A 17,615-nucleotide genomic window follows, 5' to 3' on the forward strand; every position below is an offset into this window, starting at 1 on the left:
CCCTTTTGCCTCCTCAAGGGACCCTCCAAGGGCCAGATTCCAGCTTAGGCTGACTAGATGCTTACCTTCTTTGCTGTTTCAAACTCTAATCCTTCTAAAGCTTCCATAGCCAGCTCACGCCAGTCAGTGTCTGTCACTCCCAAGCAAGCAATCTGGTAGGCTTCTTTGAACATTTTCCTATCCAGGTACTGGTACATTGGAGCAGACTACAGGATTTCATCAAAAGGAAAGAAGATTGTTTTCAGAGCAATGGAAAGAATCAGATTCATACAAAGCCTGACTCCAGATGTGTGCCACTGACTTAATTACAAATGCCCACAGAGCAACACTATAAAGATTAATCAGTACTCTTCTCACCCCACACACTCCACATGCTTTCCAGTTGCCACCCCCTTTCATAGCCAAAACAGCATTCAGCAGCACAAACTTCTTGCCTGTCCTTCCTTCTACCACCAGCTTTCCCCACCTCCAGGTATGCTTTACCACAAAATATCACCCTCGTCTAGAATGCCCTTGCTCCTCCTCACCCTCTGGAAAGTACCTACTTGGCTCTGAAGGGCCAGTTAAAGTATCACCTCTTCTGGAAAGTCTTCACTGACTCCTCAAGGAAAGGAGTCTGAGCTTTCTCTGCCCTTTAACCAGATCTCAATTGTGCTGTAATTAAAAGCCTGTCTCCCCCACAAGTCTGGGCATACCCTGAGAGTAGTGGTGGGGTTGTACTTACCTCCCCCAGCAGGCCCTCAGTCTATGTTTGCTGGAGGAAGGAACATTACTGTGGGGAGGGGGTCTGGGATGGCCTCCTATTAAGAGGGCTGCGAAACCATCTTACCCAAGAAACCTAAGTGATTTATCAGCTCCAGGTTACTCAGAGAGGCACATCTCTCTGAGTTCCCTGGAGCTGGGAACCTTCCTGCAGTCCCTCCTTCCAGATTGGGCTGCCTCACTGTGATACCTGAGTGGTTCCCAATAACTTCTCTTCTTAGGTTTACATACTGCTTTTGGATCTGTCCCAACAGGTCTGTGTTGCAGGTTATCAGTCCCGGATTATAGCCTGAAGACACAGAAGCAGCATAGGGAAGACGTGGGGCTGGAGCCTGGGGTGAGCTGACTCCAGGTCCTGAGCACTTTCCCGGCTCTTGGGTATGGGATATGTGTATGTGCGCATACACGAGAACAAGTCTGAGCTGGGTCTGGCGTCCTGAATAACGAAAGGCTCTACCCTTGTTTTAGGCCAGTGTGCTGAAGGGAACTCAATCTCTCCCGGGCAGTAGAGATCAATCAGCCAGTACTTCATGCTAATGGTTCCCAAATGTGAAGCTAGAAGTGCTGTTTTCTCCATTTGGGGCCTATACCTTTGAACTTCCCTGTCTCATTTTTTAGCTTTCAAGTTGAAGGATTTTTTTCTTCTTTCTTAAGCCATTCTGCCCTCTGACAGCAAGATGTGGGTGCTTCGGAGTGCTCATCTTTTCTCCCATACCATTCCACCTACCCTTCCTCCCTTTAGTGGGGTAGCAGGGTATGGACAGGGGAGCAGCTGAGCCAGAACCCAGACCTACCTCAGCCACATCCTAGCTGTGTGGTTTTTTTTAGGTAAACTGTTTAACTTCTCTTTAGATGCCCTGCCCAGCTCACAGGCTACCAGGAGCAAACAAGAGATGTGCTCAGTACCTCCACTGTATTTTCTCAGCACCAGCTCCTCGCCATCTCCCCAACTCTCCAGACTTGTTCCTACCCCCATCTTTCCCCCTGTCTGAAACAATCTCCCTGCTCCTCTCTGCCTCCCCAGACGTTTTGGGGCTCAGATCAAGTGTCATCACCTCCTGGAAGCTTTCTCAAACTCCCCATGCATAATGAGCTTTCCTTTCTAAACTCCTTTAGTGAGCATCCTCTGTTCCAATTCAGTTCTGTTTTGTAGTGTTTGCTGCTTTAAGATGGTTAATAACAATAGGAATTGGGCCAGACAAAACCTGAAAGATAGGTATATTTAACTAAACAGAAAAGAAGTGAGTCCCCAAAGAGTGAAAGGAGTTGCCCAAGATCACAGCTGGTTCAGGCGGCAGAGTCAGAACTCAAAGCCAGTGCTCTTTCCCCGAAACTGCACAACTTCTTGCCACGCTGAATGCCCCGTAAGGCTGGAAAAGGGACTTGGACAGACACATCAGAATCGAGGATACGATGAATGGTTAACATTTGGGCTTGCTTGGGAGGCACAATCTGAGAGTGGGAGTTTTAAAAATATCCTAACTGAACAAATGCCCTCTGAGTTCTACTTTATCTCACTGTTGCATTCCAAGCATGAAGTCACCACCCGCCCCGAGAAGCCTGACTAGGGCTTGCCGCCCTACTTGGCAGCCCTGACAAACCAGTTCTTGCACAAGATGATGTAAATTTCGAAAGGAAACCAGAAATCCCCAGAGTGGGTCTGATGCTTTCTCCCTCCTCTCTAGGCCAAAACCACAGGATGGCTGGAGGCAGAGGCAACAGATAAATAGCCTTTGTCTTGAGGCTGCCTCTCCTAACCCTTGGCAGTTCTGACCCTGCTGCATCAGCAGGATGGGCTTGGGGAAGCTATTGGGGGCGGGGGAACTGGATGGGGAATCTGGCTTCTGAATTTTAAGGGCTTGGCAGAGGAAGCCCCAGGCTGCCCCTCTGGCTCCTCTTGGCCAGCCAAAGCCAGGGAGCAGCAAACTGCATTTATCTTTGAGGTCAGGATGGCAGTCTTGGGAGAAAAACTTTTAATCAGCATAGCCTGTTTGGCACGATTAAGGAAGATTGGGTTTCTGGTGGATGTGGTGCATGGGTTTGGGACGGGGAGCAGATAAGGACTACAAGGAAACAATCCAGTAGGGGCTGTTCTTGCCCCTCCTGCTGCCACTTCCACCCACCTCTCTCCTTTCTTTCTCTTTCCTTTTCCTCAGGTCTGAATTCCACTAATATTTATTGAATAATTGCTCTGTGTCAGGCACTTATAATTTCTGCACAATGAGTAATAAGTACCATCAGCTTAGAGGAAGAAGCAGACCCCAGCCCCACCCTTTACAAGAAGCCAAGTCAGGCTTTCAGTGACTATGAAGGTGGGGAGATCCCGGCTGGGCTGAGGACACAGGATCTCACTGTCCTCCCAGCCCTTCGACCGTCCTCTGAAGCCCCTCAATAAAATGATTCAATGCCCTCCACCCCCACCCAGAAAAAGGAAGCTGAAGGGCAATCTAGAAACATGTCTAAAAATCTGTCAAATGTACATGGCCTTTTATCCAACAATTTCACTTCCAGGAATTCACACCAAGAAGCTAAGGTGGGATAGGTACAAAGACTTGGCAAGAAAGATGCTATCTACAATAGCAAAAAAGCTGTAAGCAGCAAAAGTGTCCAACAATAGGTACTGGTTGAGTATGCTGTGGAACATCTATGTGATAGGATAAAAAGAAGTTATTAAAAACAATGTGGGGGGGGCACCTGGGTGGTTCAGTCGGTTAAATGGCTGCCTTCGGCTCAGGTCATGATCCCAGGGTCCTGGGATCGAGCCCCGCGTCAGGCTCCATGTTCAGGGTGAAGCCTGCTTCTCCCTCTCCCACTACCCCTACTTGTGTTCTCTCTCTCGCTGTCTCTCTCTCTGTCAAATAAATAAATAAAATCTTAAAAAAAAAATAAAAAATAAAAACAATGTTGGGGTGGGGACAGCAGGGAGGCGGGTGTGGTTACAATAAAAGGGCAACCCAACATCAGAGATCTCATGGGTTGGTGGTTGTAGAGACATGAACCTACATAGGTGAAACATCTGTGCCGTAATTTTGCAAACTGTTACCAGTGGGGAAGCTGGACAAGTTGTACAAGGGCTCTCTATATGATTTCTTACAACTATAGGTCAATCTACAATCATCTTAGTATTTTTAAAATGCTAGAAAAGTACACTTATTGAGGTGGATCCATGCTTCCAGTAGATTGCTGAGAGAAAAAGCCACTCTGCTAGCTGACAGCCAGTACTTCATACAAAGTGATGGGTCTGCAATATGTAAATGTTAGGTTAAATTGGAAGATGGCGATAAAGGACAGTGATTAAAAATCTCTCATTTGTGGTCCACATTCAGTAAAGGAAGTATAGTAAATCTGAGGTTTCATTTATAGGAGCAATATTTATAAATAAGAGTCAAAAACAATATCTACAGTAGATTCCACTTTTGTTTAACATGTTCATATAAAATTGTATACTCGTAATTGTATATTCTGCATATGTTACATATACATACAGAAAAGGCCTGGGTGGGTATGTCCTAAAATGTTTAAGACTGATTCCCCTTGAGGTTGGGATTCTGAGGGCTAAGCCTCTCCTTTGTGCTTGTCTCTACTTTATGGCAGTTCTACAGTGAGCATGATTCATTTGGGGAACAGACAGGCAGCTGGGACAGCTGGGATTAGGCCAGCCCTGACTTGGGTTGCCAATCTCTGCCCTCCCACCTGTGTTTCTGCCCTCCCCTGTTTGTGGCTCCAGGCCCCCATTTCTGTTCTGGCCTCCTAGTTTGAGGGACTTGTGCAGATAGTCCCATGCTCCCTTCTTGGCTCACAAGACCTCAGGCCCCCTCCCCATCCCACCCATATTCTCTTTTCTCTCACACCATCCCCCCTCCTGCATCTGTGCATACACACTGCTGCACTCCCAGCTTTGCTGGCTTACTCCACTCTGCCCCATGCATGGCCCTCAGTGAAACACACTCTGTCTGAAAACAGACAACCCTGAATACCCTCCCTGTCCCAACCAGGAAAGGGGGATCAGAAAGAAATGGAGGCTCAGTGAGGTGGAGCTGTTTGCCCAAAGACACACAGGTTGTACAGGGTGGAGGCAGGCTTTCAGGTTCTAGTCCAGAATACCTTCCATGACATCATAGCTGCAATTCATCTCTCTTCCCTCTCCCTCCCCATCCATCCCCCAACCCAATGCATCAGTGAGGGGCCTGGCTTTCCTGGTCTTTCCCTGCCACTCATTGCTGAGAGCTGACAAGCGCCCCGGTTACCTGTGGCACCTCCACAGCTGACATGGAGAAGACATGGAGGCAGAAGATCTTGGAGCCATTGTAGCCCACCACAAAGCCCTGTAGCTTCTGCTGGTGCACAGGGAAGGTGCTGGCTTTGATGTTGAGGTAGCCTCCTCCCGAGAAGCAGAGCATGTCCTCACACTGGGTATTCCAGGCCACGCTGTTGGCATTTGGTTCCTGAGGGACAGGGATAGTGAGGACCTTGTGACAACCACCCTGGCCTTTGGTACCATTCCTGCACTCAGTCAAGCATTCTTTTTAAAGCCTGAATCACACTAAATTGCTAACAGTGGGATGGGGGGAAAACCAGGAATAGTGAACCAGAAGAAAAGGATAGAAGCATAGAGGCAAAATCCTCTATGTACTTGTTTATGTTAGAACTATTTTTAATAAGCAAGCATTACTTTTGAAAAAAAATTATTATCCCAAATATTAATCATTACACAGTGAGAAAATGAGCAAAGTGGCTTTACTTCTGTTAGAAAATGGGAATACATAGCTATGTATAGAAGATTTAAAGGGATCTGTTCCAAAAAATTAACAGTGATTGTTTCAGGGTGGGTGGAATTGTGGGTGCTTTTTATTTTCTGTGCTTTTTGTTTGCCTGAAATTTCTTTTGGTCATGAACATCCACTGTTTTTTTTATAATAAGAAAAAAGTGTTATTTTTATATTAGAAAATAATATATTGTCTCTGCATTTAAAATTCTCACACTGGAGAAATACAGTCACCCTGGGATGCACTCCCTTCCCCCTACCTCCTCTCAAAGTTTTCTGCTTAGCTCTGGAGCCCCAGGGACCAGCAGATGTTCATACCTTTCTACCTAGAATCTTCTACAATGTCTGAATCTTTTATAATGAGCATGGATTACTTCTATAATGAGAAAAAACAATATAGCTGTTTTCATTTGCAGGGGGCAGGGGCAGCAGAGAGAAGAAAAAAGACAGCTGGGAATGTTTATGTCTCCTGGCAAAGTCTGAGAATTACCTTCCCTAGCCTACTACAGAACCCTCAGTGGAGATGGGGAAGGACACATGCCCTTCCATTCCTGTATGGTTCTAGGCTCAGGCACAGATTCACAACTGGGGGCCTGCTAACCTACCTACAGGAGGTGGTTTTGAGGTTGCGGAGAGAAGTTAACAGTTAGGGCCCTGTTTTATACCAGGCACTGAGCTAGGTACTGTGGTATCTTGTTTAGTCCTATAGCAATTCTGTGAGGGGGCATTTACTAGTTCCATTTCAGAGGTAAGGAGAAGTTTAGGCTCAGAGAACTGTACTGACTTGCTGGATATCACACAGTAAGTGGTGAGGGCAGGACTGGAGCCCAGATCTGTCTAAAGACAAAACCTGTGCTCTTTTTTCGCCCTTAATCACTCTGCCTTGATTTATTAGAGTCAGCTCAGGCTAGCAGTAGCCAGGTAGCCCCTTCCAACTGAGGCAGCTCCCTACACTCCAGCATCCCTCTGCCCTGCTAATTCTGCTCCCAAGGACAAGAAGGAGCCCTGAGAAGGGCATCTCGATCTGCAGATTAATACTGGGACACCTGTTGTGGCCAAGGAAGCCAGACAGGGGAGGTTTCAGCTTCAGGGGGGAGCTTGCTTCAGGCAAATAGGCCCTGACCTCTTACAAAGTCCTAAAGAGGCAAAGAGTGGCGCTGAGTATGGCAGAAAGCCAGCCAGGAGCTGAGCATGAAGCCCTTGGGATTTCTTCTCCAGTGACACACTTCTACCAGCCATAGGACCAAATGGTGTGTAAACAATGCTTATCTCCTAAAACAGTTCACATTTTGTTGGCTCTGATAGCATCCTTGTGAAATAACTAGAAGGTTATCATCCTTTCCCTTCTTTCAGATGACAAAACTAGTCCTATTTCTTTACTGTGTCTTAGGTCACTTATAGATACAGCAAACCTCTAATTGGCAAGAAGCACTTTTGCAAAAGAATCATCCTCACATTAACCAATGCACTGAGAGCCTATCAAGTGTCCCACTTAAATTTATTATTATTCAGGCACCTGGGTGGCTCAGTTGGTTAAGCGACTGCCTTCGGCTCAGGTCATGATCCTGGGGTCCTGGGATCAAGCCCCATGTCGGGCTCCCCGCTCAGCAGGGAGTCTACTTCTCCCTCTGGCCTTCCCCACCCCGTCATGCTCTCTCTCTCATTCTCTCTCTCAAATAAATAAAATCTTAAAAAAAAAAATTTATTATTATTCATTTACTATTCACAGAAATAAAGGTATTACTTGCCCATCTTACCTGTGAGGAAAGCAAAGTTCAAAGCGGCTTACCCAATTCCTGCAGCTCATGTGTGGGAGGAGTGGGCTGTGCCCTGGGGCGTCTTGAGCTCTGTGCCCCTGCTCAAAGCCTACACCCCTACACATCATTGCTCCTCCCGGAGACCTGCCTGGGAACCAGAGGGTGAGAACCTCCTGCAGGGACTGGGAAATAGAGAAGGAGTCAAAGGACCATGTCCTAGAAATTCTCTGGGATTTCACCTGAAAAAGCAGCTCCTTGGTGTGGATGTCATACACCAGACACGTGTCGTTTTCATCCACCACAGCCAGCTTGTTACGGGAAGCACTCATGTCCAAGCAGCGCACGGCTGTGGCCTGCTTCAGCAGGACAATGGCAAAGAGATTGTCCACAAAGATCTTTAGGATCTGGTGAAATTTCAGAGAAAAAAGTGTGAATCACCATGGCAACAAGACCCCAGAACTGCGCCAGGCTGTTGGAATCTATGTGTTCTACAAGAACAACTCCCACTAACTTCAACAGAGGTTCCATGCAGAGAAAAGGACTTATCAAAAGAACAGGAGTGGGGGCTTATCCTTAGGAGACCAGAAGTGTGGTTCATCAGAGGTTGACAAAGTAATTATGGGCCCAAGACATGACAAATTCACTTAAATGTCTGTTTAACTGGGGATTTGTTAACAACATTACCCAAACTGCAGGATTAGGAGACACCACCTAGCGAGATCTGAGTCACAAACTAACACAGGAAGAAGCTACTTTAAACACTGACAAGACATTGGGTATAACCACAGCAAAATAATGATGATGATGAGAAGGATGATGACAGCTATCAGTTATTGACTATTTCTGACAGCCCTCTGAAACATGAGGCATTATCCTCATTTGTAAAACCTGAGCCTCAGAGAGGCAAAGTGACCTGCCCAGGGTCACACAGCTAGTGAGTAGCGAAGCACGAACATGACCCCAGGTCGACCTGCCCCCAAAGTCCCATGTTCTCAGGCCTCACACTGGAAGTGACAGCTGACCATGAGAAAGATTCAGACTTTCCATCCCTTTGGTATTGCTACCCTGCAGCCCCCACTAATTTCATACTCCATGACTTCTGTCCCCAGGAAAGGCCTGACAAGCTTTAGCCACAAGCCATCTGCTAGACAGCTTGGCTCTCAGGCTAACGCAGTTATATTTTCACTTTCAAATTTCCATGTAGCCCACTTAGAACTTTTCTTATTTTGAGCAAAGAACACACACACAAATCTGTTTAATTGTATAACCTAGATTTTCCACATCTATATGAGCAAAGGGCCCATTTTTCTTATAACACCTAGTAATAGCCTGAGGACCAGCACCCTCTAAAACACAAGCTAGAACACACTGCCTTAATCCATTCACTGCCCTAATAGGGATCTGACCTAAGAATGAGCTCTGCCTTCCTCTCTAGCAAGCCCGTGAAACTGTACCTCTAACAAATCTCCCATCTTCTGGGTGCCCTTAAACCCACTAATCCACTCTACAGGCAGCCCAGAAGCCACAGTGCCAACCCTGCTAGAATGCAGCACACTCTAAGTCTAAGGGCCACTGCATCTTTGGCCTGAAGCTGTCCTCAAAAAATGAAACTCTGGGTTGCCCTCCAATGTGTCTGTGGTGAATGTGGGGTGGGGAAAGCCCTTTTCCCTGCCCCAGGGAAACCATCTTAGGGTCATAATGAGTCTGGTCCCTATGGTCTGCATACAGATAATCAGCCTGATGGGAGACACATGAGAGCACTCACCTGTCCATTCTTCAGGCCTACTAACAGACCTTCCCTTCCTGGAGGGCCACCGATCACCTTGATGTAGCGAATGAGAGACTCCATCTGCCACTCCCGCTCCTTCACTCCACTGAAGGACAAGCACTGTAGCCGTTTCTCCTAGAAAGCAAACCCAGCTCTGCATGGATATTTGACAGAGTAAGTGTTCCCAGCCCTCCCAAGGAGGTCTTCCTGCATGTGAGGGATGAAAAATACCTACACATTCAGTGTCTATTGAACCCCATCTAGTCCCCATGATTGGCATTGTTCATTAATCCTTCATGTAAGCCTTCACCACAGAGCCCAGCTCAGCCTCACATCTTCTGTGCAGACCTCTGGGAAGCCACAAAGGCAGCATCCAAAAGCACACTTTTTTGTCACATCTGTAACTTGTGGCACCTCTAAACTGCTTGAAGTTCTTGACTTTTAGAGAGATTTTATTTGTATTTTACATATAGTGATTTTCTAAAGGATTTCTGCCACTTTATCACTTCTAACAGGCCTACTTTTATGAAACTAAATCCACCTCTACTTCCAAGAAAGATGCCGGGCTGGCCTTCCCTCAAAGTCTTTCCAAACTTCTCTTGGCATTGCCCTAGACATTTTGTAGAAAGCTCTCAGTTGAGAAATTTTTTCTGTGAAAAAATCTTTCAGCAAGTAAAACCTCCTTTACTATTTTTGAGTTGATATTATACATTTTTTGTTGTTTAACAGAAAGATAATATAAATTTTTATGTGTATATGTTTACCAAAAAAAAATCGCTCTTCATTTCTATCAGTGTATGCTTTAAGTCATTAAAACATGTATAATCCTAGGATAACAAAGTGCTTTGCAATACAAAAAGGTATTCTCCAGGTTATGGCCCATGACTTTCTAGTAGAGTCTAACTCCTCTAGATGTCAATAAAATTAAAGCAATGAACAGCTACTGAGTTTGATGGAAAGGGACTTGTTTCTTAGTGTTCAATTTTAAAACCATGATTTGGGTACCCTATCCTTGGAGGAAACATGAAGAGGATTCAGCCCGATCCCTCCAACCTGCTGCGCACCTGGCAGAGGATGATGTGATCGGCACACACCACCAGGAGGTTGCATTCAAACTTCTTGACAATCTTCTCCTTCACCCGGTAATGCATATCTGACGAGTCGTCTGAATACAACTCATAGATGAGGATTTTCTCTGGCAGTTGGATAGCTAATCGATTTTTGTAGATGGCAATTTTCTTGACAAGCTCTTTGCATTTAATCCGAACTGTCAAAGGAAAAGAAATCCAGCTCTAGCAAGAGATTGTTAAGTAAGGTAGAAGGCAGAAAAATTAAAAGCTATCATTTACTTAATGTTACTGGCAATTAAAGGAGACACTCTCATCAAAAAATCTTTACAGAGTGTCTAATATGTGAATCAGCTCTACTAAACACTGGGATCTAAAATCATATACAATCTTTGTGGTCCAAAGTTTACAACTGAGTATGTAAAGTAAAATTCTTAGTGATACCCTCACTTGCTGAATATAAGTTTAAACTCCTGTGCACAACATTAATGTATTGCCCCTAATGATCAGAAGGCCATCTGGATGACTATCCATGCCTCTAGCTACTCTCCACTCACCACCATCAACAATAGAGAACTGCATGTAGTTTCTGGTATATACTAGGCTCTCACACTCTAACTGCAGACCAGATGGAGAAAATGTCGCCAGAAAGGAAGCTGGGGAGCTGCCCAAGTGGCTATACCCTCACCAGCACAACTGGCATCTTCAGCCAGAGGTGCTCCTGGATGGGAACCAAAGGATGCCAGCTGAATCTGTAAGACAACCCTCAATGTGTATCCCTACACATAGGCACTGGGCAGGGTGCTATGGCCAGCACAGCTGTATATGACTACACTTGAAATAAGTGGATCCTTAGCCCATTTAACCAGCATGGCGACTTGAGTGGACAGTGGATGAAACTGAAGTTCAGACTGACTGTGCTAGGCCTGGAACTTGGATCTTCTGACTGAGCCTGTGGTGACCCACTGCCCCTGCTTACCCTTGGGTAAGGACCCATCAGGAGGCAAGTGGAGATGAGGCTGAGAGAGAAGGCCTCTAGTATATCCATACCAGAGAGGATATAGGTCCACAAAGACCCATGCAGTTCAGCCACCCTGGCTCTGACATGCCATATATTAACCTCCCTTAGTCGGAGTCCATGTTCCCCTTGGAATTAGCAGCAGCAAAATTATGTTAAGTCTGTGCCTCCCCTCTTTTTTTTTTGAGAGAGGGTTTATTGCTCTCATTAGATCCTCAAAGACATCTACATTCTCCCCTTACCCTCCAAAAAAAAGAGGCAAGAACCAGTGGTCCAACGTGTTTCCAAAAGACTGAGGAGGAACATTCCCTATCATTTCACTTGCCCTATCAGCAGCTCTCTCAACCTACCCCTCTTCCCAAAGGCTGGAGGGCAGAGGGGCCATACCTGCCTTTTACCTTTCTGCTCAGTGATCAGGTGCTGCACGATGACATCAGTCATGCTATCCCTGTAGGCATACCGGTCCTTGTAGAGCCCATGGACAGTACTGAAAATAAGCTGGTAGAAGGAAATGGTGCCATCTTGGCAGCCTACCACCTGCAGGGAAAGAGAGTTGTTAATTCCCAGCTGTCTGTGGAGAAAGAGTCTGCCCTCCCAGTTGTCAGGAACAAATGTCAATGATCTGACTGGCTACACATGGCTGATGTCTGTGCCTGCTCAGGCAATGGCCCAACAGAATGAACTTCCTCTTCTTACCACGTAGTTGGAGTCAGGTTTCACTTTACACGTCCACACCCAGGAGTTCTGCTCCCCAACAGTCCCAAGCCGCACTCCATCCTTGGTGAAAAGGGATACTTGCTTGTCTGACCCTCCCAGCAAAATGTACTCCCCTTTAGTAAAGTAGCTGAGGCAGCAGGGGTCAAAGTTCAGTGACCGATCCTTCCCAATCTGAGGAAAGAAAACACACAGCAAGGGAAAACCACTAGTGAATCCACAGTAGTCACAACACAATTTAGGGCTTTTCCTACCAACTTTAATGAGGGGAGTCAAGAAGACAAGGGCAAGCTGGCCACCGTTACCCCCTGTGGGATTCCATCACGAACACAGGCTAGTCTCCCTGGAGCACCCTACTCCTCCTCTCCACATAGTTGAATCCTCCACTGCTAGGGTGGGCAACAATCCGCCCAGTCCCCACTAGGTGCTCCAGGTATGTGTCTTAGCAACTCAACCAATCCAGACCCAGGGATTGGTCTTTCTCCCATAGGCTCTCCTCCACACACAGCCCTTGCAAGGGTTCAATGGTTCCCCTCAGCTTCTTTCTTCTTTTTTTTTTTTTTAAAGTATTTCATAAAGCCAAATATATCCAATTTAAAAAATTGTCCTCTATTCTGAAACTACAACCATCCTACTTTTCTTTATAATAACCTTATTGAGGTATAATTCACATATCATACAATTCACCCATTTAAAGTATATAATTAATTGTGCAAACATCATCACTAATTCAGAACATTTCTATCACCCCAAAAAGAAACCACATACCTGTTAGCTGTCCATCCCAATTCTCCTCTCTTTCCCTCCCCTGGCAACCACTAATTTACTTTCTCTGTCTATAGATTTGCTTACTTTAGAGATTTCACATAAATGGGGTCACACAATTTGTGGCCTTTTGGGACCAATTCATCCACATTGGAGCATATATCAGTACTTCACTCCTTTCCATTGCTGAATAATATTCCATTACATAGATCTACCACCTTTTATTATCCATTCATCAGTTGATGGCCATGCCTACTTTTTTGACGATTATGAGTAATACTGCTATGGATATATGTGTACAAGTTTTTATGTGAACATATTTTCATCTCTCTTGGATATATATACCTAGGAGTGGAATTTGCTGGATCTCTAGTAACTTTATGTTTAACCTTTTGAGGAACTGCCAGATTTTTTCAAAGTGACTGTACCATTTTATTTGTACCAGTAGTATATAAGGGTTCCAATTTCTCCATCCAAGTGGGTATGATTTTGATTTGCTTTGCATTTCCCTGGTATCCAATAATGTTGAGGATCTTTTTATGTGCTTATTGGTCACATGTATATCTTGTTTGGAGAAAAGTCTATTCAGATCTTTTCTCCAATTTTTAATTGGGTTGTCTTTTTATTATTGAGTTGTAAGAGTTCTTTATATATTCCAGATATATGTCCCTTATCAGATATATGATTTGTAAAAATTTCTCCAATTCTGTGAGTTGTCTTTTCAGTTTTGGTAGTCTCCCCTTAGCTGTTATGGTGACGGTCAAGCTCCTGAGCTCAGCTCCCAAGAGCCTTTTCTCAGCCAAAATGAACAGCTTATAATTTGCCAAGCAGACCATGCTCTTTCAGGCCTTCATGTTCTCACAAGCGCTATTCTCCATACCACCCCAGCCCTGGCCAGGAGTGTCCTCTCCCTCTCTCTACTAGGTGTCAACTCCTACAGAAAACATCCCCCAATCTCTCCGCCCCACCCAAGGCCTGATTTAGTGCCCCTTCCTCTGTGCTCCCATGGCCCTGTGCTCACTTCCCCCACAGCATTTCTCTCACTGCTCTCTTAATTAACAGGGCTAATTTGATGTCCCCGACTCCCCTTACCACCCATTAAAGTCCAAGCTCCTTATTGTCACTGGAGTTTTTGCTGCCCCCGAGGGAACTTTTTGTGAGTAAAAAGAGTATTTATGATTGCCATTATTAAACTATTAGATTATTAAAGAAATAATTCTAAAAACCTGGTTTCTCAATAAATTTTTAAGTTCAATTTATATTTTCCTATTTATTAGTATAACAAAAGTAAACAACTAATTGAAAAGAGGCCTTTGATTATCATTTACTGAGTTAAATTTTGAACAGATTTTAAAATCCCTTAGTGTTGGGACACTTCAATTGCACAGTTGATTAAGTGTCTGACTCTTGGTTTCAGCTCAGGTCTGATCTCAGGGTCATTGGGCTCCACACTCAGCCTGGAGTCTGCTTGGGTTTCTTTTTCCCTCCCTCTGACCCTACCCACCCGCCTCATGCTCGCTCACTCTCTCTCTCAAATAAAGAAATACATCTTTAAAAAAAAAAAAAAAAAAAAGGAAGAAAATCCCTTAGTGTCATTTACAACTTAGTTGACTCCCTTAAACTAATTTAAATTGCAATTATTCATTTCATATGTTCAATTTTCCCTTATAAGAATTTCAAATGCCTGGGGCATCCGAGTGGCTCAGTCAGTTAAGTGTCTGTCTTCGGCTCAGGTCATGATCTCGGGGTCCTGGGATTGAGTCCCGCATCGGGCTCCCTGCTCACTGGGGAGCATGCTTCTCCCTCTCCCCCTGCCTCTCCCCACTGCTCGTGCACGAGCACTCTCTCCCTCAAATAAATGAATAAAATCTTAAAAAAAAAAAAAAAAAGAATTTCAAATGTCTAACAACCAAATTTCCCCTAGTACTTATATAATGATAGTAAACCTAGTAAGAAAACTAAAAAAATCTTTTTTTTTTAAGATTTTATTTATTTTTGCGAGAGAGAGAGAGAGAGGAGAGCACAAGCAGGGGGAGAGGGGCAGAGCAAGAAGCAGACTCCCCGCTGAGCAGGGAGCCCGATGTGGGACCCGATCCCAGGACCCTGAGATCGTGACCTGAGCCAAAGGCAGACACTTAACTGACTGAGCCACCCAGGTGCCCGAAAGTTAAAAAAAATCTTATGAGTCATGACATGGAAGGCTTGCAGCTTCTGGTAATGGCTCACTAGTTCCCATTGGGCCAACTCTCCTGCAGGTAACAACTATGAACTCTGGACCAACTATAAATTACAACCACCTGAAGGCACTACAGAGCAACCAGAAGCAGACAAAAACTGAAGACACATGGGTATTTGGAAGAAAGGACTGCACTACGTGAGTTTCTCACTTTTTTAATGGCTTTTTGCCTAAGGGCAGGCCCTATCAGCACCCTGCTGGATGAGCACAGAATTTGGAGTGGCTATAACAGCTTAAAAATGAGGGGAAATCCCAGAAAAGAGACAGATGAGAGAGAGGAGGGAGAGCCAAAATTCTGCACATACACTCTGTTGAATATCTGGAACTCTTTGAACTACACACATGTGAGGCAGATGCTAAGCAGCCTAGCAAGGCTAAAGAACTCAATAGAGACTTCAGCTGCTGCTTACAGTGGAAAGATGGGACTCTGAATGTTGAATCCAGCAAAGTTAACTACTTGTTTTTAAAAAACCCAACTATAGGGATGGATGCCTGGGTGGCTTAGTCGGTTAAGCGTCTGCCTTCAGCTCAGGTCACGATCTTGGGGTCTTGGGATCAAGCCCTGCATCAGGCTCTCTGCCTGATCATTATCATACTCAGTGGGGAGTATGCTTCTCCCTCTCCCTCTGTGATCTCTCTTGCTCTTGCTCTCTCTCAAATAAATAAAATCTTAAAAAAATAAATTAAATAAATTAAAAACCCTAATACGGTGCTCCTTCAGCTGCACAAATACTAAAATTGGAACATTATAGAGAAGATCAGCATGGCCCCTGTGCAAAAATGACATACAAATTCATGAAGCATTCCATATTAAAAACAAAAACAAAAACAACTACACAGTAATCCTCAGAGGAACATGACAGAAATGAATCCCTATGATGCATCATTTACACTGTCCCGAATATAACCCAAAATTCCAAAAAGCAGAAAAATGTGAACCATATTCAAGAGAAAAGACAATTAGTAGATATTGACCCCAAGATAATTCAGATACGAATTAGCAGATGAAATTTTAAAACAGCTATTATAACTATGGTCAAGGATATAAAGGAAAATATTCCTATAATGAATGGACAAATAGCAAAAAAGAACTAAATGGCAATCTAGAACTGAAAAATGCAATAAGTGAAACAAAAATTCATTGGATGGGCTTAACAGAAATATTACAGATGACAGAAGAGTCAATGAAGTTGAAGATTGAGCAACAGATCAGAGCAGGGGGGAAAAAAGACTTAAGAAATGACCAGGGCCTCAGTGACCTGGAGAACAGTATCAAAAGGTCTAACGTGTAATTGGAGACACAGAAGAAAAGGAGAGAATGAAGAAGAAAAATTATTTGAAGAAATAACAAAAAATTATTCCACATTTGGTGGAAGAATAAAGACATAAGTATATAGATTCAAGAAGATCAGTAACTATCCCCCACCCCCACAAGCCAGAAAATATAATGAATCTCTTTAACATTCCAATATTACTTAGGTACTTAAAACTAAAAATTTCTTATACCTTTCAATTTAAAATTGGATGTATAAAATTGATTACTCAATTACAACTTTTAAGTGGTCATCACAAGACAGATCTGATAGATATTCTAATATGGATTCTAGGATCAGTCTGCCTGGGTTCCAAACCAGACTTGGCCACTATTACCTGTATGGCTTTGGGCGGTTATTGCCCTGTACCTAATTTTCTAACATGTAAAGTGGTGATAATAATACATACCTCACAGAGTTGTTACAAAGATTAAGAGTTAACCCTGTAAAGAGTTTATACAATGCCTAAAATTCAATAAATGGTAGCTATTATTATCATTAATCCAGATACCCTTAAACATTACAAACACTTAAAATGTCAAAAATACACAAATTATACCTAACACAAAAGTATAGGCTTGATTTACTTCATCATCCTATATTTAATTCTAAATCTTCCCAGATTTAAAAGACACCCAACTAAGGAAACAATTTTGCTGTCCCAAGCCAGTTGGATTATCTCAGCAGAGTGAGGTTGCTTATCATTCAAAAACTCTGGGCCACAGCATGAGCTCTAGTGCTACATACATGCAAGATATTGCCCATGGCCCTGACCACCAAGTCAGGTTCTTTTTTATTTTCACTATAGCAACAAGACTCCATTCCTTCCCGGTGTAGTGTGGTTATTTGTTCCCAAGAACTTCCAATACCCATGCCCAGTGCCTTGTACACAATAGATATGCCAATAAATATTTGTTGAATAATAATATACACACATTAAGTGAATGAAGAGATAGGCCAGGGCTAGATGCAAGATAATTAGAAGTGAGGGTTTGGGGAAATCAGCCAAGGCAAACTCAGAAGACACTTATCTTTTCTCTACTCAGCTACAAAAAAAAGAGACCAATGGTAAGATGAGATAGAAAAGAAATGGCCTCAAAGCTGGGCTACACATAACTGAAACCCCTCCTTTCTAGCAGGACATGTTTTGAGGAATAAGGATATTGTTAAACAAAGGCTCCACTGAACAGGCTTTATTTCTCACCTGCTTGGCTGTGGTACTTGAGCCACCCATACCACCTTCACTCTAATCCTTGGTGTCTCCAGCCTTACAGGTTTTCCTACCACCAGGTTCTATTTTAATCCACCCTCCACAGAAACAAGGAATTCTTCTGAAACAGGAATCTGATCAAGTCACTCCCTACCTAAATTGATAGCTCCTAAATACTTATAGTATATGAAGTTCAAACTCCTAATCCACATGACTCAGGTCTTTTAGAATCATGTCCCC

At 44.0% G+C, this 17,615-nt stretch overlaps 1 protein-coding gene and 1 non-coding gene across 5 annotated transcripts in view; one reads left to right on the plus strand and one right to left on the minus strand.

Moving 5' to 3' along the window:
- The window catches only part of IFT122 (intraflagellar transport 122), a 68,612-nt gene that overhangs the window by 30,030 nt on the left and 20,967 nt on the right, over positions 1 to 17,615 (minus strand). For all 4 annotated transcript variants that reach the window (XM_034998182.1, XM_034998178.1, XM_034998177.1 and 1 more), the window contains 7 exons: positions 11,834 to 12,025; positions 11,536 to 11,674; positions 10,117 to 10,319; positions 9,050 to 9,187; positions 7,524 to 7,688; positions 5,010 to 5,207; positions 66 to 206 (listed from right to left, as the gene is read on the minus strand). In XM_034998182.1, the coding sequence (XP_034854073.1) occupies positions 66 to 206; positions 5,010 to 5,207; positions 7,524 to 7,688; positions 9,050 to 9,187; positions 10,117 to 10,319; positions 11,536 to 11,674; positions 11,834 to 12,025 (1,176 nt within the window). The remainder of the gene's footprint in view (positions 1 to 65; positions 207 to 5,009; positions 5,208 to 7,523; positions 7,689 to 9,049; positions 9,188 to 10,116; positions 10,320 to 11,535; positions 11,675 to 11,833; positions 12,026 to 17,615) is intronic.
- Positions 15,562 to 15,667, plus strand: LOC118006116. Its single transcript, XR_004677951.1, has one exon. It is a non-coding gene; the product is annotated as a U6 spliceosomal RNA (small nuclear RNA).

This window comes from Mirounga leonina, unplaced genomic scaffold, assembly GCF_011800145.1.
Source record: "Mirounga leonina isolate KUSES-001 unplaced genomic scaffold, KU_Mleo_1.0 Mir_94, whole genome shotgun sequence".
Taxonomy (NCBI): Eukaryota; Metazoa; Chordata; class Mammalia; order Carnivora; family Phocidae; genus Mirounga; species Mirounga leonina.